At 43.9% G+C, this 25,210-nt stretch overlaps 3 protein-coding genes across 4 annotated transcripts in view; 2 read left to right on the top strand and 1 right to left on the bottom strand.

Moving 5' to 3' along the window:
• Positions 1–735: 735 nt before the first annotated feature.
• Positions 736–5,050, bottom strand: sprtn (SprT-like N-terminal domain). The gene is made up of 5 exons (XM_069172282.1): positions 4,654–5,050; positions 4,109–4,208; positions 3,565–3,693; positions 3,182–3,452; positions 736–2,279 (listed from the first exon to the last, which is right to left on the bottom strand). The coding sequence occupies exons 1-5, from the start codon at positions 4,995–4,997 to the stop codon at positions 1,558–1,560; spliced, it is 1,566 nt and encodes a 521-aa protein (XP_069028383.1). The 5' UTR covers positions 4,998–5,050; the 3' UTR covers positions 736–1,557.
• Positions 5,051–5,171: 121 nt separating this feature from the next.
• On the top strand, positions 5,172–11,521 carry exoc8 (exocyst complex component 8). The gene is made up of 4 exons (XM_069172281.1): positions 5,172–6,666; positions 7,800–8,053; positions 8,659–8,907; positions 9,858–11,521. Exons 1-4 carry the CDS (start codon positions 5,496–5,498, stop codon positions 10,260–10,262), a joined length of 2,079 nt encoding a protein of 692 aa, XP_069028382.1. The 5' UTR covers positions 5,172–5,495; the 3' UTR covers positions 10,263–11,521.
• A 3,494-nt stretch (positions 11,522–15,015) lies between these two features.
• Positions 15,016–25,210, top strand: part of LOC138212110 (tripartite motif-containing protein 67) — a 52,968-nt gene continuing 42,773 nt past the window's right edge. Inside the window, exon 1 of one of the 2 annotated variants that reach the window (XM_069172361.1) lies at positions 15,016–16,195. In XM_069172361.1, coding sequence (XP_069028462.1) covers positions 15,266–16,195 — 930 coding nt within the window. In that variant the 5' untranslated portion in view covers positions 15,016–15,265. The remainder of the gene's footprint in view (positions 16,196–25,210) is intronic. The other variant, XM_069172360.1, reaches the window with a different exon arrangement.

Raw genomic sequence — 25,210 nt, 5'->3', positions numbered from 1 at the left:
AATTCAAAAAATTGTACGTGGAAGTTATGTTTTGTAATAAAAAAAAACAAAAAACCATCACAACGTCCAACGATGAACACCCTGCAGCCGCCAGCTGGTGTGAAACAGAGAAACCATGAAGGGTTATGATGTCATCACGTCACATTTACAGGTGCACAGGATTTAAAAAAAATAAACAACAACAACCTGTTGATTGAGAGAAATATTTGGACATTTTTCACACTCTCTAGTTTTCATCAGTTAAAAAAACAACTTCGCCTGAAGAGTACTTTTAAATTGATTTCACCCAATTTGAAAGAAATTAGAAATGGGACTGATAAAAAATTAAATCCTCACTTTTCTTTCTTATCGCCGGTATTTCTTTTATTTTGAAAGGGTCGATGCGCGTGCAAGCCAGATGGCGATCAAAGCGGCTGCAGCAGACTGCGGGTATTGAAATGCGACGGGAGGGGGGGGGGGGGGGTGCGCGTGCCGACCTGCTTTTGCCTCTTTGGCTTTTTGCTGAGTCCGTCCTGGAGGAGGGAGGGGGGGGGGGGGGGGGGGGGGGGAAGGTCAAGGACCAGCAGCTGGCCTCGCACTGTCTGACCTCTGACCTCCCACCCTCCTCTCCGCTCACCCACGGTCACATTTCAGCAGACTTCGTGCCTGAGGGAATTACCCAGAGTTCATAGCAAAATTTGCCATAGAAAGTTGTAATATTTTGCAATATTCGTACAAAATATTCACGCCAACAGAAACGTAAAAAAATATTTTATTTGGCATTAAAATCTTGAACATATTTAAAAACTTCTGCTTCAACATAAACATAAAAGAACCTAGATAGAAAGTTTGAATATTGTAGCACCTTTAGCACCTGTTATTTTCCGCGTATATTTATTACTGTGTTCACGAATCGTTCTACTCATGATTGAAACGGTTGGGGTTTTAATTACGAGCCATATTTTGTGAAATAATGGGATAAATTTGCACTCCGTCCGAAACATTAATGCCGACAGAAAAAATGCGGACACCTCTGAACCTCCGCGGTGAAAATGTGAAGACGTGCAGAAATGCAACTCGCTGGCGAGTGCGAAATGTGATTCCCCGCCGACGCAGATCCGAGGAAGACGAGGAGGAGGAGGAAGAGGATACATCAGACTGCAGGAAACGCAGCTCGACTCGTCCGCCTCCGGAGAGTTGCCTAAAAATAAACTTTGTGGAGGTGTGACTCAGCAGATTTCTGGATTATAAAACTTGTAATCAGTCTGTTTTTTTTTTTTTTTTTTTTTTTTGGTGATCAAAACCGCTGATTCAACAAGAATGACGCACGAGGCACCGGATATATATAAAAAAAAAAAAAGAAAGAAGAAGAAAATTCAGCTTCACTTCCATTAAAATCGTACTTTAAAAAAAAAAAAAAAATCTGTCCAACCAATCAAATCTGGTATTTAGAAGTGATGTATGTAACCGTGAGCACGTCGGAGGATTATACGATTATTAATATTAAATATCCAACACGTCCTCAGGCGAAGCAGCAGCAGTGACGAAACCCAGAAACGTTTCCTTTGAGTCGGTCGCTCAGGAGAGGCAGGAGTCCAGATGCTCGTTGATCTTTGGCTCCGGCACTTTCGCTCGGCACACGGGACAGCTGACCGTCGGCGCCGAGGAAGAGGAGGAGGAGGAAGATAGAGATGGAGAAGAAGAAGACGAGGAGGCTGATTTCGCCGCTGAATCTCTTCCTGGCGTCCTACGGAACAAATCGAAGACGGCGGCCGAGCCGATGATGTCGTCCCCCGACGGCCCCTTCCTCGACGTCGGACCCCCGACGGGACCTCCCGATGTCCCGGAGGCGCCGGAATATTTGGACGGCGTCGGTTTGGATCCCGTCGAAACCGCAGACCGGCTGGATTTGTTCGAATTGGGTTCGCTCGAGGCCGAGGCGGCGCCCGCGGAAGTCTTCGGCGGGTCAAACGCCGACTTCCTGCCGTTGAAGAGCTCTTCGATGGACCTCTGTTTGATCTTGCCGCCGCCGCCGCCGCGCGCTTTGGGGATTTTCACCGGCGAGCCGTCGACGCTGACGAAAGCCCTCGCGTCGCCGACCGACCTCTTCGCCGCCGGGGTCCCTTCGGTCGGGGAGGCGAGAGTTTTGGCCGCCGACGAAGGGGCGGGGAAGTTCTTCGGAGGGGAGACGGCGACGGGCGGCGGCGGCGAGGACGACGCCGGGGTCTGAGACTTTCCTCCGAGGAGGAAACCTTTCCCACTGAACGGGATCATGTTCCTGATATCCTGCAATCCAGAACCTGAAAGGAGAGAAATGGTACCAAAAAAAAAAATGCATAAATACATTTAAATGTGAACACATTACGTACTAAACATAATACAAGTGACGGAGCTTCGAGTTCCGTTTTTTTTTCTTTCTCGGGCGCTACCTTTGCAGGAAGTGACCATATTTGGTCGAGCTGGAGGGGGGGGAGGAGCCAGCGGTGGATTTGACTCGGGGGAGTTTTTGAAACTTTATAAAGTGACATATCTCGAGCCTAAACAGAGAATTTAACCCCTCGTTGCTCCTGTTGTGTCAAATATTCGCTTAAATTAAACAGCTGAATAAACTTTTTAAGCGGTTAGAAAGTTAACTAAGTCGAAAAAACAATATCTGAACCGTTACGAATCCTTTTGTCCTTTTGGTTTGGGGCAGGAAGTGACCATGTTTGGATCCGACTCGATCTGATTGGAAACCCGACGATACTACGTCCCGCCCACCGATAGCTGTAACCTGACTGCACCGCAGACCTGTCAATCAAACAAGACACGCCCCCATAAACACATCTTCTTGAAGCGTTTTTTTTCTAAGTAACGACGTGATTTTTTTTTTTTAGATGGACCTCCAGAAAACTAATAAGAAGGAGCGACTTTAGCTAACAACACCGAGATAACTAAATCAAATTATTGACTTTGTATTTCATGAGAGAAGTTGAATGGGAGTCTACGGGAGGCAGTTTTCCTACTGTTACCAGGATTTAGGCGCAGCGCCCAGGTTATTGTGTCACAATGACAGGGTCAGAAAAATGGTCAGAAATGATGTGAAATCGCAGTAAAAAAAAAAAAAAAGGATTGTGCCTAAATCTTCCACAAACTGCCTCAAGTTGCCTCTGATCATTCATTAACAGCGTTTTCTGTATTTCTGCGTTGCCCGCGGTCGTACCCGGCGGCTTGCCGTTTCCGGAGGGCCTCGCCTCCGCCGCCTTCCCGTCCTTCTTGCCCTTCTTGCCGTATCCTTCGGGCTCCTTGACCTTCGCGTACGTCCCGCCGCACGTCCTCCGGTGGTCCTCCCACCACGGGTCCAGCGAGGACGGCGCCCGGTTCATGGCCCTCTTGACGAAGCCCAGGTAGGGCTTTCGGCTCCGGCAGGGCCCGTCGCACCGCCACCAGTGCTGCCGGTACGCGTCGACCTCGTCGTGGAAGCTGTGGTAGACCTGAGGGGGATCATTTCATCCTTCAGCTCACTGAGAGTTATTTTATTTATTTATTTTATTTTTTTCTTCTCCTCCCGATTTGGACTTCAGCTCCAAAAAAGATAACACTCACGGTGATCTTCGTCCCGCTGGCGCCGTTGATGCGGTTCATGTGTTTGCAGAACTCGGGTCCGTGGCCGTCTCTGTCTCGGTTGTTCTGGGTGACGAAGAGGAGGGCGTGGATCATTTCGTGGAGGAGGGTCTGTGGAAAAGAAAAACAAAATATGAATAATCTGTCAAGAGTTGGGACTTGAGAGCCAGTTATGAAATATAAAAAAATATATAAAGTTGGATGTATTTTTTTATGACAACAAACACATAACTTTTATTTTTCTGTGTATTGAATCTGAATGTTATTAAACCTTTAATCTCATTATTAATAAACTGGTAATGTGCGTTTGCCAGCGTTGTGCCGATTAATCGCACGTTAAAAAAAAAAAAAAACAAAAAAAAAAAGTGCAAATCTATTTTCTTTTAAAAGAAGTTTGGTGATTTTTAATGCTGCATTTAACCGCGCACGTGGTATTTTGGAAAAGAAGGTGATCACGGAGGAGATTGTGATGAAATGATGTCGTCGTCTCTTGACGTATCAACACAGGTGCGACGGTCCGCTTCACCTCCACCAGGTCTTTTCTGGGTCGCAGCTTCAGCAGCGGCTCGCTGAGCCGGATCGAACAAAGTCCACCTCGACCCTCGTAAGAGCACACACCAGCACACCTTCGGGACAAAACATAAAGACACACACATCAATGCTTATTTGTTCAATTCGGCACCGTATGTCATCCCAAGTTGTATTTTTCTGTATTATTATTATTTTTTTTTTATCTATCTCATTTTTATCGTGTACATATTTTATATTTCAACTAATTTTATCCGTTCTCATTCATCGAATTTCTTTTCCATATTTTTTTTTTTTTTAATGTTCAATTATATCTGTTTTTATGTGAAACACTGCATGTAATTGTCTTTTCCTGTGAAGCACTTTGAGCTGCACTTCTTGCATGAAAGCTGCAATACATACAAAGTTTATTAGTATTATTATTATTATCAGTTTGTGGTTTGCTGAGCGAGGTCGCACCAAACCCCATACAAAAAACAGAGCATTTAACAGAAAGTAGGGTGCATATTATATCCACGGAGCACGAGAGCACACGGGACTCACAGCGTCATCCTGGGGCTCCACTTCACCTCCACCCCGCTCAGTTTCCCCCAGAAGAACATGGTGTTGAACTCCAGAAACATGGCCCTGACGTCGGGGCTGGGGTCGAGCATCTCCCAGGACGCGTCCACGATGGACAGCGGCCTCTCCGGCCCGGGAGCCGCGGGCTTCCGGTAGGGGGCGACGTCACCGCCGCCTCCGCCGCCTCCGGCTACCTCCACCCTCCGCTTCTTGCTGCTCTGCGCGAGGTCTCCACCCTCGAAGCCGCTGGAGGAAAACAACGAGGTGTTGTACTCGTCGTTAAACTGCTCCTGGAGACGAACGGCGAGCAGAAAATCGTCGTCCATGACGAGGAGAGAGGAAAAGACGTGACAAGCTACGTGGCTTTTGGTTTACGTTTGTGTTGTTGCGAGCGAGTTTCCGGTGAAGGATTTCAAAATAAAACTACTACATCTGTTTTAAGAGGATGTGTGTCGTTAACATGGCTATTTTTTTTATTATTATTTTTTTTTAAAGTATTTGTTAAACGATTTAACTACTTGTTGTTCTGTAGCATATACTGTTCTTTTTTTTTGGACGTTTTTTTCTTCCTCGTTCAAACGCATCTCTCTTGTTCTGACACTTTATTTCCGCTTCCGGTGTGTCCCTTCATTTTCAAGTTGTTGGCCAATCAAATGTAACTCCCCTGAATCCCGTGACGTATCAGGGTGTTCTCCCAGTTTACAGCTTCCTGTTTTGGGTTGAGAGCGGACGATCAGCCGGAGAGCCTCGATGAAACTCTCCTTCGGTCTCATTTCGTCTTAATAAGTCAAAAAAACAACAACAAACACCAAACTCGACGAAAGATGTCGGAAACGGGGAACCGGCTGCGGAAGCTGCTCGAATCGCCCAATTTCGACCCGCAAAATTACGTCAAGCAGCTTTCGCAGCAGTCCGACGGGGACCGGGACCTGCAGGAGCACCGGCAGAAGATCCAAAACCTGGCCGACGAAACGGCGCAAAACCTGAAGAAAAACGTCTACAAGAACTACCGGCAGTTCATCGAGACGGCCAAAGAGATCTCCTACCTGGAGAGCGAGATGTACCAGCTGAGCCACATCCTGACGGAGCAGAAGAGCATCATGGAGAGCATCACCCAGTCGCTGCTGTCCGCCGACAAGGACGAGACCTCCAAGGAGATGCAGGCCGCCTTCCCCAAGGAGACCGAGGAGCTGAAGCAGAGGACGCTCACCTCGCTGCTGGAGAAAGTGGAGGGCGGCAAGGACATCATGGACACCCCGGGGAGGCACCTGGTCTACAACGGCGACCTGGTGGAGTTCGACGTGGACAACATGTCCCCCGTGCAGAAGGTGCACGCCTTCCTGATGAACGACTGCCTGCTGGTCGCCACCTGGCTGCCCAACCGCCGCGGCGCCGTCAAGTACAAGTACAACGCCCTGTACGAGCTGGAGAGCTTCGCGGTGGTCAACGTGAAGGACAACCCCCCCATGAAGGACATGTTCAAGATCCTCATGTTCCCGGACAGCCGCATCTTCCAGGCGGAGAACAGCAAGATCAAGAAGGAGTGGCTGGAGATCCTGGACGAAACCAAGAAGAGCAAAGTGTCCAAGGACCGGCACAAGAAGAAGGAGGAGGAGGTGGCGGCGCCGACGTCCCCCGTGAGGGCGGAGGTGTCCACCAACCCCTTCGACGTGGAAGACGATGCGGCGGCGGCGGCGGCGGGCGACACCGGAGAGAGCGTGGACCTCAGCCTGGACTGGATCCAGGAGCTGCCGGAGGATCTGGACGTGTGCATCGCCCAGAGGGACTTCGAGGGCGCCGTGGACCTGCTGGACAAACTCAACGAGTACCTGAGAGACCAGCCGGTGACGCAGAGGGTGAAAGAGCTCCGGTCCAAGGTGGACGAGCGCGTGCGGCAGCTGACGGAGGTGCTGGTGTTCGAGCTGTCTCCGGACCGGTCGCTCCGCGGGGGGCCCAAAGCGACCCGGCGGGCCGTGTCTCAGCTCATCAGACTAGGTCCAGTCAGCATCACACACACTCACACACACGCACGCACGCGCACACACACACACACTCACTCGCACGCACACACTCACGCACACTCACGCACGCATGCACGCACACACACACAATCTCACACACACACACACACAAACACGCACGCACACACGCACGCACACAATCACACTCACACACACACTCACGCACTCACTCACGCACACACACACTCACGCACACACTCGCACGCACGCACACACACTCACACACTCACGCACACGCACGCACGCACGCACGCACACACACACACACACACACACACAATCTCACACAATCACACACGCACGCACACACGCACGCACACACACACAAACACAATCACACACTCACACACACACTCACGCACACACACACTCACGCACGCACACACACACACACACACTCACGAACGCACACACACACACACACACACACACACATACACACACACACGCCAAGGTTAACTTGTACTGAACTGTATAAATCACTTATTGCCTTAATTGACTTTAATTCTTTGTGATATTCAGACAGATAAGTTTTAACTCGTACATTTTTAAGATGAGTGTTTCTTCCATCTTTACTCGAGGTTGAAGTTCTGAAGAAATTTAGATGTTACGATTTGTTTTTTTTGTAGCTTAGATATGGCATACATGATGTTTTTTTTAAGTAATGAATGATCACAATGTCATAAAACTAGTATTTGAGTGGATAAATGTTTAATGATACGTTAGAGAAAGTAAATAACTTATACTAAATATTGATGTTGTGAGTCAAAATTTCGCCTTGAAGAAAGAAACTTTGGACTTTGAACAAATTCTGTAACATTTTCGATTTTAAAAAGTCACGGACGTTCACGTTTTATTTATTTAACTGTTCACAAATATTAAATTACAATTTTTTTTTTTAAATTCAGTTTTAAGGCCTTCCCTACAATCGTAAACCAATTTATCGATGTCATTAAAATGTACACAGATGGTTTCTGCGACCTCACAAGATCGAAACATTTCAAATTCATCCTCGTCGTCGTCTAAAAAAACAAAACCAAAAAGACACCATAAACGCTCTGAATCGTCTCCTCGCCAACTCTGGTGTCCCTGCCGTCCTCGTCTCAGGCCAGTCCACCAAAGCCTGCGAGCTGTTTCTGAAGAACCGCGCGGCGGCCGTGCAGACGGCCATCCGGCAGCTCCGCATCGAGGGCGCCACGCTGCTCTACATCCACAAGCTCTGCAACATCTTCTTCACCAGCCTGCTGGAGACGGCCAAGGAGTTCGAGATGGACTTCGCGGGCAACACGGGCTGCTACTCGGCCTTCGTGGTCTGGTCCAAGACGGCCATGAGGACGTTCGTGGACGCCTTCAGCAAGCAGGTAGAGAGACGGAGTCGGGCAGACGATGTCTTTTTTTTAATTTTTTTTTTTTTAACTGTGGTGTCTCTTAAAGTCTTTGAGATGGGATTTTATTTTCATGTTTTACTTATTGCAATACCACCGAGTGCCACTAGAGGCTACAAAAAGCCCCCATAGACTCCCGTTCAACTTCTCTTGTGAAATTCGAAGTCAATAAAGTGTCTCGTACCTCGGGGTTGCTCGCTGAAGTCGCTCCTTCTTATTAGTTTCGTGGCGGTCCATCTGAAAATAATCCCTTATTCGTTAGAAAATAAGCTTTTGTTTTTTAGGGGGGGGGGGTGTCTGTTTGATTGACAGGCCCGTGGCACAGTCAGGTTACAGCTATCGGTGGGACGTGGTGTCGTCGGGTTTCCAATCGGATCGAGTCAGATCCACCTGCTCCCTCCCTCCCCGCCAGCTCGCCCAAATATGGTCACTTCCTGCTCCCATAACGACATTGAACTAAAAAGTTCACTTTCTGACCGCATGAAAAGCTTTATTCAGCCGTTTAACGTAACCTACTGTTTGACACGACGGCAGCGACGAGCGGGTCAACTCGTCTAAAAGCGACGTCCTCTCCCGCCCAGGTGTTCGACAGCAAGGAGAGCCTGTCGACGGCGGCCGAGTGCGTCAAGGTGGCGAAGGAGCACTGCCAGCAGCTGACGGAGATCGGCCTCGACCTCACCTTCACGCTGCAGTCGCTGCTGGTCAAAGACATCAAGGCCGCGCTGCACAGCTACAAGGACATCATCATCGAAGCCACCAAGCACCGAAACTCCGAGGAGATGTGGAGGAGGATGAACCTCATGACCCCCGAGGCTCTGACTAAACTCAAGGTGGATTTTTGGTCTCTTTTCTTTTTATTTATTTATTTTTTTTTTTTGCCGAGTCAGCGCTTCCAGGATCAAAATCTCGTTCTGTTTAATCCTCAGAATTCGAACGTTTTATCATTTTAAGAGCTTAAATAAAACATAATCGACCGATCCCTGAATTGAACGACGATGAAATCGAGAAAAACGAAACTTTGGTTTAATCCGGTTGTTTGAGAAAAATGGATCCAGCAAAAAAAAACCTAAAAAAACAAATACCAAATGTTCTTTGGTTTTAGTTTCCACTCTGAGGTTTTTAATGCGTTTCTCCATTTTTAAATATGTTTTTTTGTTTGTTTTTTTTTTGGACCGCCGGTTGTACAAAACAAAGACTAATCCCTTCGTTCCCGAATCTCATACTACTTCTTTTTAACTTTTAGTACGGACTTTACCTTAAGTATGTGCTTGTTGCACGTAGTATGCGTAACAATTGGCACATACTTCTTTTTCTTCTTCTTCATAAAAGAAAATGAAAATTTAAATCATTTCTTGTGATTCAAAATGATTTGAAACTTCTTGTTGTTTCAGACCGTTATATATTTTTTTTGAGTGTATCATCGTAGTTCACTGCAAGTTTCTGTACTCGACAGCGTGAACTCACTTTTATACACTCAAAACAGTGAGAGTTGGCGCACAATATTTTATGTAGTATGGAAACTGGCAGGGTATTTAATTTTTTTTTTTTTTTATGGATTTCACTTGTCATATTTAAATTGATAAATTACGCATTTATCGACTGACTGAAGTTTTACACTGAAAATTTGCTGCAGCTTTAAGTTTTGCTTTGATTTGAGCAGGAAGCGTTTTGTTCTCTGGTGTGCCGAGAGTTTTAATTGAATGTTAAATATGAAAAACTGTATAAAACTAGTCTAAAAAAAAAAAAAGGAACAACTGCTACGTTTCCCTCCGTCCCGCAGGACGAGATGCGCGGCTGCGGCATCAGCTTCGAGCCGTACACGGGCGACGACTGCTGGGTGAACCTGAGCTACACCGTGGTGGCCTTCACCAAGCAGATGATGAGCTTCCTGGAGGAGGGCCTGAAGCTCTACTTCCCCGAGCTGCACATGGTGCTGCTGGAGAGCCTGCGGGAGATCATCCTGGTGGCCGTGCAGCACGTGGACTACAGCCTGCGCTGCGAGCAGGACCCCGAGAAGAAGTCCTTCATCCTGCTGAACGCCGGCTTCCTGCACGACACGGCGCTGCCGGTGGTGGAGCGGCGGTTCGAGGAGGGCGTGGGCAAGCCGGCCAAGCAGCTGCAGGACCTGAGGAAGAGCACGAGGCCGGTTCGGATCAACCCCGAGAGCACCACGTCTGTGGTGTGACGGAACTCGGAGGAGGAGGAGGAGGAAGAGGAGGAAGAGCTTCGGGTGGTGAGACTGCGACAAAAAAACAAAACAAAAAAAAAAACACACCTACTGGTTCAATTTCAACTTCCATTTCAGAAAATAAACACGAGGCCGGATGTGTTGTTTTGATACTGCGGGAAAAGAAAAGACGAGTCGCATTCACGGCAGATTTGCCGAAAGATACTTTCACACCTCACAAAAACGGCCCTTCGATATTTGGCTGATTGTGAGAAAAAAAAAAAAAGAAAAGAAATCGGCTGATGTTTTCGAACATCCCTCTCGTTCCGTTGGTCGCGCGTCGCCGATGACGACGTCCAACGAACGATGAGTTCGTGCGCCGGTTTCCTCAGAAATTTCATCCGATTTCAAACATCTGCAAAACATCTGCAATGCAGAGCTTGATGTTTATGCTGTTTGAAGAATTTGTGATATATTTTATGACGTTCGATTCGCCCGTCTTTAATTTTCTATACTGCTATACAGTAAATAAACACTAAAATATTGTAGCCTGCCAGGACTGATTAAAATAAATAAATTAAAAAAAGGGACGACTGAAAACCAAATGCACTGGTAAAATATTCACTGTTTGACAGTAACACATGAAATGTAATAAATTGAATAATCATGCAACGTGCACAATCTTCATTTTATTGTTTATTGAGATTTTCTCAACAACAGAGAAGCTTCTTGTTCCTGCAAAAGAAGTCTGTATTTCTCGTTTCACGCCTGTTTCGGTTGCAAAAAAACACAATTATTTCATCAACTTACTTGCAAAGTAACAGATGCAAAGTTATGTTTTCACTTCATGAAAACTGCATGTTTCTCATTATGTCTATAGAGGGACGTTTTGAGTAAAAATTCAAGGAAGATACTTAATATTACATTTAGTTTTTTTTGTATTTTAGCTTATTAAGTCCTCAGTTTTTCTTTTCTTCCCTGTCAAAGGTGCGTTTTGTACAAGTCATCTTTCTAACCTGCACAAAACAAATAATTTTGTACAGCATTCCCAAATTAATCCAGATTCATAGACATTTTTTTTTTTTTTTTTTACTTTTCTTAGCAGGAAAAGCACGTGCAGTTATTTTTGATGGCTCCCCTGCAGCAGTTACTGCAGAACAATGTTATGCAAATTAATGTATTAATTACACCTGCGACATCAAGTCGGTTCAGCCTCAGTTGGAAGAGTGCTTTCAATTCAATTGTAGTAACAAAAATAAAAATCGACATGAATCCTGTGTGGTCGGCTTTCATTTTACTGCTGCCTCATTCTTACTGTTTTAAAAAAAAAAAAAAAAGCTCTCTAAGATGCAAACAACTATTTGAATATGTTTGATGCTGTACACGACATGACAGTATAAATAGTTCAAACGTAAAAAGCAGAGTTTGAATTTGAATAATTTTTCAAACCCCATAAAAAAAAACTCCGCAGGTGTGTTTTCTGTCTTCGAACCCTCAGGTAACGTTCGTTGCTTCGTGACCGGAGAGAAGCTCGAGGGTGAAAAACAAATCACCCCCCCCTCTCCCCCAGAAAAAAGGGTTGCTTCACATTTTCAGCCGGCTTCTGAAGTGATGAAAGAGGGAATCTAAACGCTGCAGGCGATTTAATCATCTAAAATCCTGAAGACTGGCATCTGTCAGATGATTTTACTGGGAGAAAACAAAAATCTAACTTCAAATGGTCAAAAATGGTGGATTTTCTTAAATTCCAATGTAACCTCTTTAAATATTTGTAAAAAATATATATATAAGCACAATAGTAAAAATAAATAAATAAATAAATCACACTTAATCCATATATATATATATATATATATGTCAAAAATATTAAAATAAAAACAGTCTATTTTCCAATCCTTGTGTAAGCACTCTGCTGCCCTCTTGTGGCAGCTCAGAATCAGGAAATATTAAATATAACCTGTCATCAGGCATCTTTGAGGCACCCAGTTAACCAGGTTGGGTTGTATTACTGTAACATGGAAACAGTTCATCCATCTCTGTGTGTGTGTGTATATATATATATATATATGTAGGGTATATATATATACATGTACACATGTACACATATACACATAGCGTTGTCCCAGAGTCAACATGCCATCGACGACAGACGCAGATATTTTTAGACGCGAGAGTTCAACGCCTGATCGTTGCTCTCTGCTTCACAGCTCATCTCATCGTAATCACCGATGGGATCGAGGGCTCGAGCAAAGCCGGCGGTGAAGTTATCGGCTTTTATTCTCAGACAGGAGGCATCAACCCGCCGTCGGGATTTTCGGAGAAGGAATTCAATTCAGTCAAAAAAACTCAGTAAATATATATATATATATATAATACACAGTAAATATTTCATGCCGTGAACAGATGGCACTTTTTTTTTTTAAATCAGCGAAGGGTAAAGTGCTGTGTTTGAATGCTGAGATCGAGAACCACAGAATTTTATTTAGACAGCTGTTTCCAGCTTCATCTTCCTTTTTGAGGTGGAAGATGCTCAAAGCCAGAAACACTGATACTTATATCGTTCGTGGAAGAAAAGGAGAATTTGCACGGCCGACTTCTGATTTAACTATAAACAGCTTTGTTTAAAATAGAAGTGACATTTTAAAGGATGTAGTTATCGATTACTTAAAAAAAAAAAAAAATCATTTTCCACATAGTGAAAAGTAACATACCCCATTTTTGCCACTATTGTACTTCAGTAAAGTTTTGAGTATTTTCACGTTCTTCTACTTCCTACTTTAACTGCACTACATTTCATAGTAGATTTTCTTCTATTCTACTTAATTTGCACCATCTAGTGGTAAATGTAGGAATGTCACCTTTTCTTCCCCCGCTAAGATTGTCCTTTTTTTTCTGTAAACATAATATCAGTGTAATTTCAAAGATGATATACAATCATATATTGTAAGTATTAATCCTTAAAATGCAATAATCAGTTATTTTGAGAGCAAAATAAAAAAAAATTAATGTAAAAAGGATTTGATTAAAGTGACTGCAGAGATTTATAGTGACTTTAATTGCGTTGATTTTAGTCATTGGCAACAACTTGCAGTATATGTTTTATATGTTTTTATTTTTAACTGGGCTGGAGGATAAATTTCATCCTCAGGAACAAAAAGCGAAAAAGAAACGCGTGTGGAAACCAACTGCTGATCAGAGTCGAACATTTAGCAGCTAAACGGTCACGTTTCCTTCAGTTTGAGGTGGTGGAGACCAAAAACGGAGATAAAAGAGGCGTAAATACTGGATGTGCTTTATTCAAGGTTTCAACAAACACAAAACGAATGAGTAGTGATGTCGGTCTCGAGTCCATGCCGTGTTTACGTCGCGTTGCACTGCCCCCAAGTGGAGAACAAAAGAAATCAATACTACATCTGACTGCATTTTTAGCCATAATTGAATTTCGAAAGATTTTAAATGAGTTCACCTGTTCACTTTAAGCAAGTTGCAGATTAGCAGATTAATTTTTGGGGGTTCAGTCAAAGACAAGTTTTTCAGTACATCTTCACCAACTACACTTTTGATGTGGGTTTAAAAAAACAAAAACATAATCTAATCTTAAAATAACCCCCAAAAAACACCTGTTTGACTGCAGTTTTAAGAGGAAAGCGCTGTTGGGTATTTTGATTTTTCTCTGGGTATCGTCTCCACAAATTTAGACGCCTGCATTACTGTCAAAAGTGTCGGTTTAACTTCAGCTTCCATCACGCCGTCTTGCAGTGAAACTGCAGCCCCGTATTTATATTTTTTTTTAATGAGTGCGTGTCTTCACAATGGACGCAGCGTGAGAAAACACTCGGCTGAAACTCGAAGAAGTTGCAGAACAGATGTGGAGCCTCGGTAATGGGATGCTAACCGGGCTAATAAATGGGGAAAAAAAAAAAGCTGAGTGGGATTAATTCTGCTCCCTGAGGGACTTCAGTCACGGCTGCTGTCTGGTCAATTAAATGTTTAGTTAACACGAGGAGCTAATGTAAAAAAAATAAATAAAAATAAATCACAAAGGTTACGAGATTGAATCGGCTTCAGATACAGATTTAATTGCGAAGGTTGGCATTGTTTAAATGACATTTTAATGATCTTGTACTTAACTTGATTTATGTCTGACTTCATACTCGTCTACACTGTTTTATGCAGATAATAAACTTATGTTGTTGTTTTTTTTTACTCAAAACAACAGATCATTTTCTAAAAACTTGATGAATGGCTCAGATTAAATCCATTCAACATTATACTAGAAGATAAACTTCTTTTCTGGACCAGCAGCAACATTAACATGTAAATTTATAGGATATATATGATATATCCTTCATTCTTTATCATTTTAGCTGATATACTTCAATATATCTTTTATGCTAATGCAAATTAATTCAAAGTCCAACATATTAGCAACGATTAAACTACTTAAAAACAAGAAAAAAAAAAGAAATATTATGTCTTACGCCTAATATTGGTGAAAACATATTTTGTACAGGAAAATATTGATTTATTTGGTGATATTTGTTTTGTTTTATTTTGAAGTAAGTTCATGATTATCGTAAATTAGATTATATATACATATAAAAATAATATAGTGTGTATTTCAGTAGTTATGGCTTAATATGTGACTAAATATATCTGAATAGGTCAAGGCTCCCACCCTTCAGGCTTTAAAAACACCATCCATCCATCCACCTCGGAAAACAATTTAAATTTACACAGCGTGTAATTAAGCAGTTAACTGACCGAATTAAATATGAAAAAAAAAAATAAAAAAATCTCCGTGATTAAAAGAAAATAGCAGAGAGCTCCGACTACCGCCTCGTTCACACGTCGTGATAATCAGAGCCTGGAAATGAACCCGATCGATCAACTCAAAACAATCACCGCCCCCCCTTCTCGCGCCTGCGCAGTGCGGCCCGGGGAGCTGTCAGTCGGCGCCGGAGCGTTTCCCACAGAAAGCAGCGTCTCCCTCTCCGGTCCGCCGACAACCGACGGGAGCGATGGAGGAAGAGTTGAAATGCCCGGTGTGCGGGTCTCTCTTCAAGGACCCCGTCCTGCTGCCGTGCTCGCACAACGTCTGCCTGCCGTGCGCCCGCAACATCACCGTGCAGACCCCGGAGGGAGAGACCCCGGTGCAGAGCCGAGCCTCGGGCAGCTCCGACTACGACTACCTGGACATGGACAAGATGAGTCTGTACAGCGAGACGGACAGCGGGTACGGCTCCTACACGCCGTGCCAGCTCAAGTCCCCGAACGGGGTGCGGGTGTTTCCGCCGGCCGTCCACCACCGGCACTGCTCCCTCACCTGCCCGCTGTGCCACCGGAGCGTCTCCCTGGACGAGCGGGGGCTCCGGGGTTTCCCTCGGAACCGGCTGCTGGAGGCCATAGTGACGCGGTACCAGCAGAACCGCGCCGCCGCCGCCGCCGCCTCCTCCTCTTCCTCCTCCTCATCCTCCTCCTCGTCTTCGTCTTCTAACGCGGTGAAGTGCCAGCTGTGCGACCGCAACCCGGTGGACGCGGCGGTGATGTGCGAGCAGTGCGACGTCTACTACTGTAACGCCTGCCAGCAGCGGTGCCACCCGTCCCGCGGTCCGCTGGCCAAGCACCGCCTGGTGCCGCCGCCGAACCGAGCGGCGGCGGCGGCAGCGGCGGCGGGAGGAGGAGGAGGTGGAGGAGGAGGAGGAGGAAGGGGGGCGATGAGCGGTGGCGCTGGCGGTGGTGCCGGAGGAGGGGGCGGCGGCGGTGGCGGCGGCGGTCAGCAGCCGCCCGCCACCGCGCGGAAGCCGGCGACCTGCGTGGATCACGAGGCGGAGAACTTCAACATGTACTGCTGCGGCTGCAGAGCTCCGGTGTGCATGAAGTGTCTCGAGGAGGGGAAACACGCCAAACACGACGTCAAGCCGCTGCCCGTGATGTGGAAACAACACAAAGTGAGTGGACGGACACACACGCACGCACGCACGCACACACGCGCAGAGCCAGGTAGGCCGAAATGCCTTGTGACGTCTTTATTGCTCCTTATAATAATAATAATAATAATAATAATAATTAGGCAATTTAATGCTAATTAGCTGCTGGCTTCACTGTTGCATACAACCTACCCCCTCTGTGCCACACACACACACACACACACACACACACACACACACACACACACACACACACAGGCTTGTCTTTCTGCCTTTGTGGGGACCACTTAGTGACATAACGCCCCCTCAATGTAACTCTAATTTAAACCCCAGTCTATCACCCCCCCCCACCCCCTCCCCTCGGCCCACACACACACACACACACACACACACACACACACTCTCCATGAAGACCCAGCACTGTGAGTGGGCTCCTGGTGTTTGGACCCAGAGAACAAACACACACACACACACACACACACACACACACACACTCACACACACACACACACACACAGATACAAGCACTCGTGCTACACTCCACTGCCAGATGTGTCATCGCTTTATTCACTGCTCATATTTTCTGCTGCCGTTTTGAATGGAGAGCTCCAAAAAGGAAACACCGTCCCTGTGATGTGTTTACTGTACGTATGTAAATAAAATAAAATAAAATAAAAAACTCGCCGTGATTCATCTGAATTCACACATGGAACAATAGCAAAAGTGTTTTTGTGTGTGTGTGTGTGAGTGTGTGTGTGTGTGTGTGTGTGTGTGTGGATGCACCATGAGTCATCACCAAAGGTCACACCGTATTGTGTTTTCCTGGCACACATCTAAGTGTGCTGTAAGTGTGGTGGAGGAAGAGGAGGAGGAGGAAGAGGAAGAGGTCAGTGTTGCTCCTCAGGCTTCAGGGCAGTTTTTTTGTTTTTTTGTTTTTTGAATGAATAATAAAGTTTTTTTTTTTTTTTAACTGCCACATAACTACATTAAACTAGTTATAAACATTAAAAGTCATTTTAAGTCTTTAACTGGAGGAAAAATGCTTTAAAAAAATCTCGAGTCGCAGAGTTTCATCTCTCAGGCTGCTGAAATATTCAGAGATAAACCTGACTGCTGCGTGATTTGAGAGTTAAATACGAGTCTGGTCTATTTTTCGTAACACGTTGGTGTACAGACGACTCAAAATTCAGAGTGGTTTCCATGTGTTAGGTTCGCCGTAACTTCGTCCTCAAAAACCTGGAAGAGAATTCGAGTTCAGATTGATCCGACATGATGAGAAAACACGTCGCACCGTGCAGGCAGTGATTTATGCTTTTTTTTTTCTTTCTTTTTTTATCTTCTTCTTCTGAAAATTATTCAAATGGCTTGTGTTTATTTTGGGACTCTGTGCTGATGTTTTCTGCAAAACATGAATTGTTGCACATAAAACATCCATTAATTCATTCATCCATTCATTCGATCAATCAATCATTCATATCAGTCTACAGGGACCAAGAATTGGCTGTGAACCTGCTGATAAAACTGTTTCTGCCCCCCCCACCAAAAAAAAAAAAACGGCTGCCAATTACATTAAAGGATGATTAAAGTGATTTACGATTTAATTCATTTTTTAATGACTCTTTCATCAATTTTAAAGATGAGCCCGTTCCAGTATTGGGGTCAACTGGAGTTCACTCCTCTCAGGTTACAGTGTGACCTAAAAAAAAAATGTAATAGATAGAGCTTTCAATTTGAACATTTCTTCAATTATTTTGTATTTCGGACCCTTTTTGGAGTTTGTAGACCTCAGTTTAGAGTTTCACAGCGTTTTAACATTTTAATAATATAGTTAACCCATTAATTATGAACATGTGACGTGATAATGGTACAAAAAAAAAAAAAAAAAAGCCTCAGGGGCTTTGCTAAAATGTAATAGGTAGCGCTTTCTGTTTTAAATTTTGTCATTATTTCTTAGTTATTTGGTATTTTTTACCCTTTTTTGACTCCGTAGAAAACCAAATTTGACCACACAAGAGTTAGCCGGCAGTATTTTAACATTTTAATAAGCCATTAATTATGAAAAGTTGGTGTGATTATGGTTAAAAAAAAAAAAAAAAAAAAGCCTCGGGGGCGGCCGGAAGCACAAGATGTGACCTGACTTTGGTAAAATTGAATAGGTAGAGCTTTCTGTTTTAAAATGTGCCACTATGTCTTAATTAGTTTGTATTTTTGACCCTTTTTTGACTCCGTAGGTAAACCGGATTTGACCACACAAGAGTTCGCAGACCTCTGTGTAGAATTTCACAGCGTTTAACATTTTAATAACCCGTTAATTATGAAAATTTGGTGTGATTATGGTTAAAAAGAAAAAGAAAAAGAAAAGAAAAGAGCCTCAGGGGCTGGAAGCCAAAAAAAACTCCAAAGTAAATTTATGGCAGTGAGGAGGCTGCAGCCAACTCTCGTCTGCTTTCAGATGATTTCCAGCTTACTTCCTGTTAGTAGGCCATCATCCTCTCACACTCGGGCTTCATTTGTGTAAATTACATTTATTTTTTTTGCCCGTCTCCGTCTAAGTGGGTCATCGGGACTAATCTCTCAGTCGGTCGCACTTTGTTTTTTTTGGTGTGATTGGAAGCCTCCAGTCATCCCATCCATCATTTATCCGCCACGCATCTCTGCATCTTTTTTTTTTTTTTTTTTTTTTTCCTTCTTCACATCTCCATATGTCTGACTCCCTTCACCTCTCTTATTTACACCCCCACCTTCATTTAAAGACTCCTCCTGCCCTTCCTCCACCTCCATCTTCTCCCACCCCCCCCCCTCCCCTCCAGCACCCTGTCCCATAAATGGACCGTGAAAATCCCATCAAGACTTACAGGAGTGAGAGGGCGTTGATAAGTAATGAGCGGCGTTATGAATAAGAGATGGCCGCCGCTTAGTTAACATGGCGTCCTTCATGTCGAGTGGGGATCGATCTTCACCTCTAATTCTTGCCGGCACTCGAACGGGCGGCTTTTTTGTTGTTGTTTTGTTGCCGAGCTGAAACGTCTGGTTTTTTTTTTTTGAAGTGTCACTCAGTGAGTTCAGAACTGTAGAGTGGGGCTTTTATTTTGGCGGGGTAGCGCCGTTTTCTTTCATGTCTGTTCTGTTTCAGTGGGTGTAGCTTTATCCTGCCGGCGTCCTGCTTCTTCTTCTTCTTCTACTCATCAAAGAAAGAAATATTTCTGTTTTCTGTGCTCCACAATGATTTATATTTTTTATTTTTAGGAATGAAAGGACAGTCAGTGTTTCGTGAAAGCTTTCTCGGACGAAATCAGGATTCTGTTGTCGACAAATTGATTGATTAACAGATTTTATGAGTGTCCCACTTCACATGGTGCGCTGTCGGTTTTGCCAACTAATGTCTATCCACAAATTTAAAAGGGGAACATTTCGATCGCGTTTTATTTTGAAGGATTCCGGTTGCACGTCGTGTCATTTATCACGATAATGAGCGATCGTGGTTATTGAAATAAAGCATTAATCCTTGATAGATCGGTTATGAGCCACCGATAACAAAACGTGTTGACTTGTCAGATTGGATTTCATGTAATTCCGGAAAAAGGCTGCAGTAGATCTGGACTGAGATCGACTTCGTTAACATTTATGCTCATATTTACACCGTGTAAAAATTATAACGCGGTCGGGACCAATCGGCGACCAGTGGGAGTGGCTTAGTGCAAACGACCTTGAAGCGATTCCTACAATGGTGACAAAATAATAAAATTTTCGAATCGATTTCCCCTACCGCTGTCTTGTTAGCCCCCTCCACCACCCCGCCCCCCGAAACAAACAAAATGTACTCATAGAACTGCAGTTACGTCCAGTAACCACTATTTATTTACTCAGTTGCTGTGCAACCGTTTCATTTCAGCTCAGCGTGAGAGTTTGTGCCTGTAAACTGCAATGACTCGGGAAAGGATGGTAGTTGTGTGTGTGTGTGTGTGTGTGTGTGTGTGTGTGTGTGTGTAACCCGGCGTTGTGAGTAACTCGTGGTTTAAAACAATCACTCACTTTTCAGTCGTTTGGATTTCTGCCTTCGTGTTTACAGTTTCGCAATTTTTTTTATTTATTTTTTTTATTTTTTTTAACAATATTTCATACGTTTATGAGAGTTTGTTGTGTTTTATGCTTTTAGAAAAAAAAAAAAAGTCCTTCGGTGTGTATCACGCAGAGACATATCAAGGAAAAACAGCCGGGCCATCATCATTTGTTGTAAATCAAACACTAATTGCATCAAGGACCAGCCCCTGGGGGGGGGGGGGCGACCATCCCACTGCTGCATCCTCACAGGGACCAAAACACACGCGCACACACACACACACACACACACACACACACACACACACACACACACCCATTGACTCACATTCTGAAAGGAATAAATATGCTGAAGCGAAGCGGATGAACTTTCGCTGAGCGACTGCACAGGAAGACACACTGATTCAGTTTTCCTCCGATCGGTCGAGCAGAAAACACAACAGTGTGTATCTAAAGCACGCGCGCGCACACACACACACACACACACACACACACACACACACACACACACACACACACACACAGATGCGTGTCCATGTGCGTGACCAGTAAAGAGCTGCTCCGGCGCCGCGGTTACATATTTATAAAAAAAAAAAGAAAAAAATCCCAGAAGTGCTGAGAGAAGCTCCTGCTGCACGTGTTTGAAATGTTTGCAGCGTCATCCTGAGATCGTTTTGGGTTTTCAGAAGGAGAGTCGTAATTTATTTTGTGCTTGTTTAGAAAAACGCATTTTCTTAAAGTGTATTTATTACCAGGGAAGAAAAAGGCTCTCGAAAGTGCTGAGACATGATGCTAAAAAAAAAACCATCACAGACTGTCAGGAGTAATCTGGAAATATGTGTTTACCATCTATACTGATCTGTGTGTGTGTGTGTGTGTGTGTGTGTCAGAGAAATATAAGGAAATCCACCTACAAGGCAGCATCTTCCTGTTTAGGATGTTAGACTTGAAGTATTAATATATGACCAAATGATATGGACTTACATGGCCGCACTTGTATTTTGTCAATCGTTTGGACTCACTTCCTGTTTTATTTTGAAATCCTCCACCTTTAGTGTCCCTGTACACAGGCTTTATTTCGGTGTCTTGTTTTTCGATGTCCTGCAAGCAGGTCCTTTTCACCTTCTAGGAGAATCCTAACATGCAAACTCACTCAAGTTGCCTCTATTTTGAAGGGAATCATAACATAATATGGATCTAGTTTATACCAACTAAAAAGTGACACTTTTAGAAAAAAAAATTGCGAATTTGACTGTATAAGTTGCTGAAACTAAAATAAATATTCAGTAAAAAAAAAGGGACACTTTTGTTGTACAAAAATAAAGAAAACACCAACCTGCTAAATACAGCTTTAATTTGATTTAATTAAACATGTGCAAGAGAAAATATGACTTCTACCTGGATTGTGTTCAAAGGCAAATAATTGCTGTTTATTTATTTTTTACATGTATGCTTTACATGCTTATTAAACACAACATGTCTATTTGCATGCGCAGCTCCTTTCTAAGCAACATTACTGATGACAACAAAGGTTCAAATATACAGAACCTGCAAGTTGCACAATTGCATGCGCTTTCAGTGAAGCCGATAAACAACAATGTTGTGTTGGTATGCAACCCTTTTGAATCGAGTGAACTTTCAGATTCACGCACACGCACACACACACACACACACACACACACACACACACACACATGCATCTGCACCCAAGCATGAATAAACAATTATTTTTGCTCAGTTATGCGGCAGCATCACATACGTAGTTTTATATCCTGTATGGACGGCTCATGTTTTTTCGCACGTGTTGTGTATTTGTAGAAAAAACAAATAAAATCCTTTTACATTTACAATTTTACACTTCAGGTGAGTCAGTTTGTGCGTCCTGTTGTTTGATTGCTGATTTGGGTCCTCAGGTTTCCCCTCTGACATCTTTCACTGTCCTTCTTTTAGGGATTACAAATGTGTGTGTGTGTGTGTGTGTGTGTGTGTGTGTGTGTGTGTGTGTGTGTGTGTGTGTGTGTAGCTCAGCTTGGCTGGTTAAACAGAACGTGATTTAACACACCTCCCGTCGTGTGCGTGTGGGCTCGTGTCTGTTTCAGCAGATAAGTCTTGATCACAATAAAAACCTGACGTTAACGTTTCGTCTCCGATGCCCAGGTGGTTTCTTAAAAAAAAAAAAAAAAAGAGTGTGAATGATGTGCGCTCTTCGTACGGCGCTGAAATTTGTATTGCTCCCTCGGCATTGCGAGCTGCTCGGAGAGGAGGATGTTTAGAAAGAGACTTCTTTTTTTTTGAATCGTCATGCCGTTCTGCTGGGATTCCTTCACAGGTTTCCAAACTGCAGCTGTTGTTGTTGTTGTTGTTTGCAGCCTCAGTTGGTGAAACAGAGCGGATGTTGTTGTAGCTGACGTTCGGCTCTCCGTATGGCTGCACGGGTTTTTGAGCGGATTCATCTTTTTTTTTTTTTCGCATTTGGAATAATTGTTTGAAAAATCGTGTCATTATCACTCGCGTATTATCATATTCCAGTTTAGGGTCTTAATTGTAATTAATGATGGAATTATGTTCAGACGGACCGCCAGGACACGAGTAAGAAGGAGTGACTTGAGCGAACGACATCACAGTGACTTGTGGAAAACATTTATTAAAACTCAGAGAAGTTGAATTTTTTTTTTTAATTTTTTTTTTTTAACGAGTCTATTCGGGTTATTTTGGGAGCCAGCCCCTAGTGGCCCTCGGTGGTATTGCACTTTAAGGCACTTCTTCATTGGCTTCACTTTTAAGACTGCCCATTTTTATACACAGTCAATGAGGAAAAGTCGAGATAAAAAAAAACTCTTTTTCCCGAGCGTCCTGTTTAGCACTCAGCAGCACAACAATTAAAACCCCCTCTCTCAGTTTATTTGAAGTCAGAAGTAGGTCATGTACTCGTTGAATCATACATCATTTCCAGCTCTATAATGCTTTTTTTTTTTTTTTAAGTAGTTCTTGATGAGACACTTCCAAAGACAAATGACAGCATCTCTTATTAATGTCTAAAGAAATGTCACGCCGTCGATTATGACGGGAGCGAAGGAGGAAATCGAGTTTTTGTATTGTAGAGGAACACATTTCTCATCGGAGTGCTGTCGGGGTAGATCGATGGATCAACCAAGCAGTTAATATAGTTTTCTTCTTTCTTTTTTCTTTTTTGGCTTGTGTTTGCCCTCGTCTGTTTGTTTGTGTCCCTTTAAAGTGAAGACCGAAAAGCACCGACGTGAAGCTGCAACCCAGGTATCACTAGAAAGCGTGTAATAGACACGCCCGCCCACTGCGGCCATACGTGAGATTGCTACGCTTGGTGATGTCTCGGCGTGACAGTTGCACGTTTTGCTGTCGCGGACGTGTGCGTGTCTATTACACGCTTTGACCTCGGGCGACTTTACAGGAAAACTAAAACAATTAGCAGAAAACCACACGGTTGAGGTTCGGGAAAAAAAAACAAAAGAACAATTTTGTAATCTCCTGGATTCGAACGTCATCATCCCGCATGGCGGTCTGTGATTTATGACGTCCACCCCATCCCTCCTACCTCCTAATACTGCAGGAAATTGTCCTGCGTACTTGATCTCAAGACCTCCGTTGATCACATGATCCTTTGTCACGTGACATTTACGTGCGTGTAAATCTCACGCTTCAAAAACGTGGAATATACGCACCAATCCACTACTGGTAAGAAAAAAAAAAAAGTGTAACTCTCACGCCTCGACAACCCCAAGTAGTATGCAGTAGTGGATGGGCGTGTTTATTTCACGCTTTGCTGTGAATCCTGGGTTTCAACACGCGTTTCTTCTCATGTTGTTTTATTTAAAGGACTTTTAGAAGCCCAAAGATATTTCACTGGAAAGAGGAAAATATTTGGCCTCGTAAAAAGTAAAAAAAAAAAAAAAAAAAGAAGCTTTTATGATAATAATATTATGTGTTTTGGACTTTTATCGCTAATTTATTCATTCCTAACTGTGGGGGGTTTTGAGATCTAAGCCGCTTCCCACAGTCTGCTGGTCTGTTTGACTTCCAGCTGCTTGGGCTTTTTTCATTTTCACGGTGTTTTCCAAACCTTTACTTTTTCCGTTTTTACTTTTTTTGGGGGGCTTCTGTGAGGATTTTTAAAAAAAAATTTTTTTTACCCAAGATGACATACCAGCTGACACGCATTCACGTTGTTGTTGTTTTTTATGGAGGGAAAATGACGAAATGGCACCAGAGATCTTAATTAAGCTTAAATCTTAAAGGGGCATCAGAAGAGCGTGAGGAGGGAGAGAAATCCAGATTATTAGTGGCTCCACCTCTGCAACATCTGCTTTACATTACAGGCGTGAAGCTGCTCTCTGTAACGGCTGGATGTCCGTCATCCTCGTCCCGAAGCCGTGCGGTTTATCGCTCGCCTGCGATCGTGGAGCTGAATAATAGTTGAACGTTTTATCGGCAGAAGTGAAGACTCAACCGACTTGAGAGTTGTGACACAGATCTGCCATCGCTTACTGACGGAGATGATGAAAGACACTTTTTTTTTTTTTTTTCCTCCCACCATGGCGTTTACACGCGTGACTTTTTTGGGGGGACTTATCGTCAGACATGAATCGTTTCCAATTCGCGGGCTGCATAAAAAAAAAAAAAAAAAAAAAAAAATCTCCAATATATCCTCTGAAATGAGGTTTCTCTCTCGCCCCTCAGCAGAGTTGTCAGTTCCTCTCATGTTACATCGTTTAACAGTGACAGCGAACACTTTGTCTCCGTTGTTTTCTCGTCCGCGGGGACGCTGACAAAACATTTTGACAAGCGTTGTTTCCCGTCTGAGCCGCCCGCTTCCTGTTTGTTGTAACGGAGGATGTTGTTGTTATTTTTTACGCGGTGCTGAATATGCATCTCGTTTGCATGCATCACAGGATCTCGTTATTTTTAATACATCTACTTACAAACAAAGGGTACTTGGGGGTG

Source organism: Embiotoca jacksoni, unplaced genomic scaffold (assembly GCF_022577435.1).
Source record: "Embiotoca jacksoni isolate LCO1_2020_lvr unplaced genomic scaffold, fEmbJac1.0.p SCAF_52, whole genome shotgun sequence".
NCBI lineage: Eukaryota > Metazoa > Chordata > Actinopteri > Embiotocidae > Embiotoca > Embiotoca jacksoni.
This window is presented reverse-complemented; position numbering and strand designations above follow the sequence as displayed.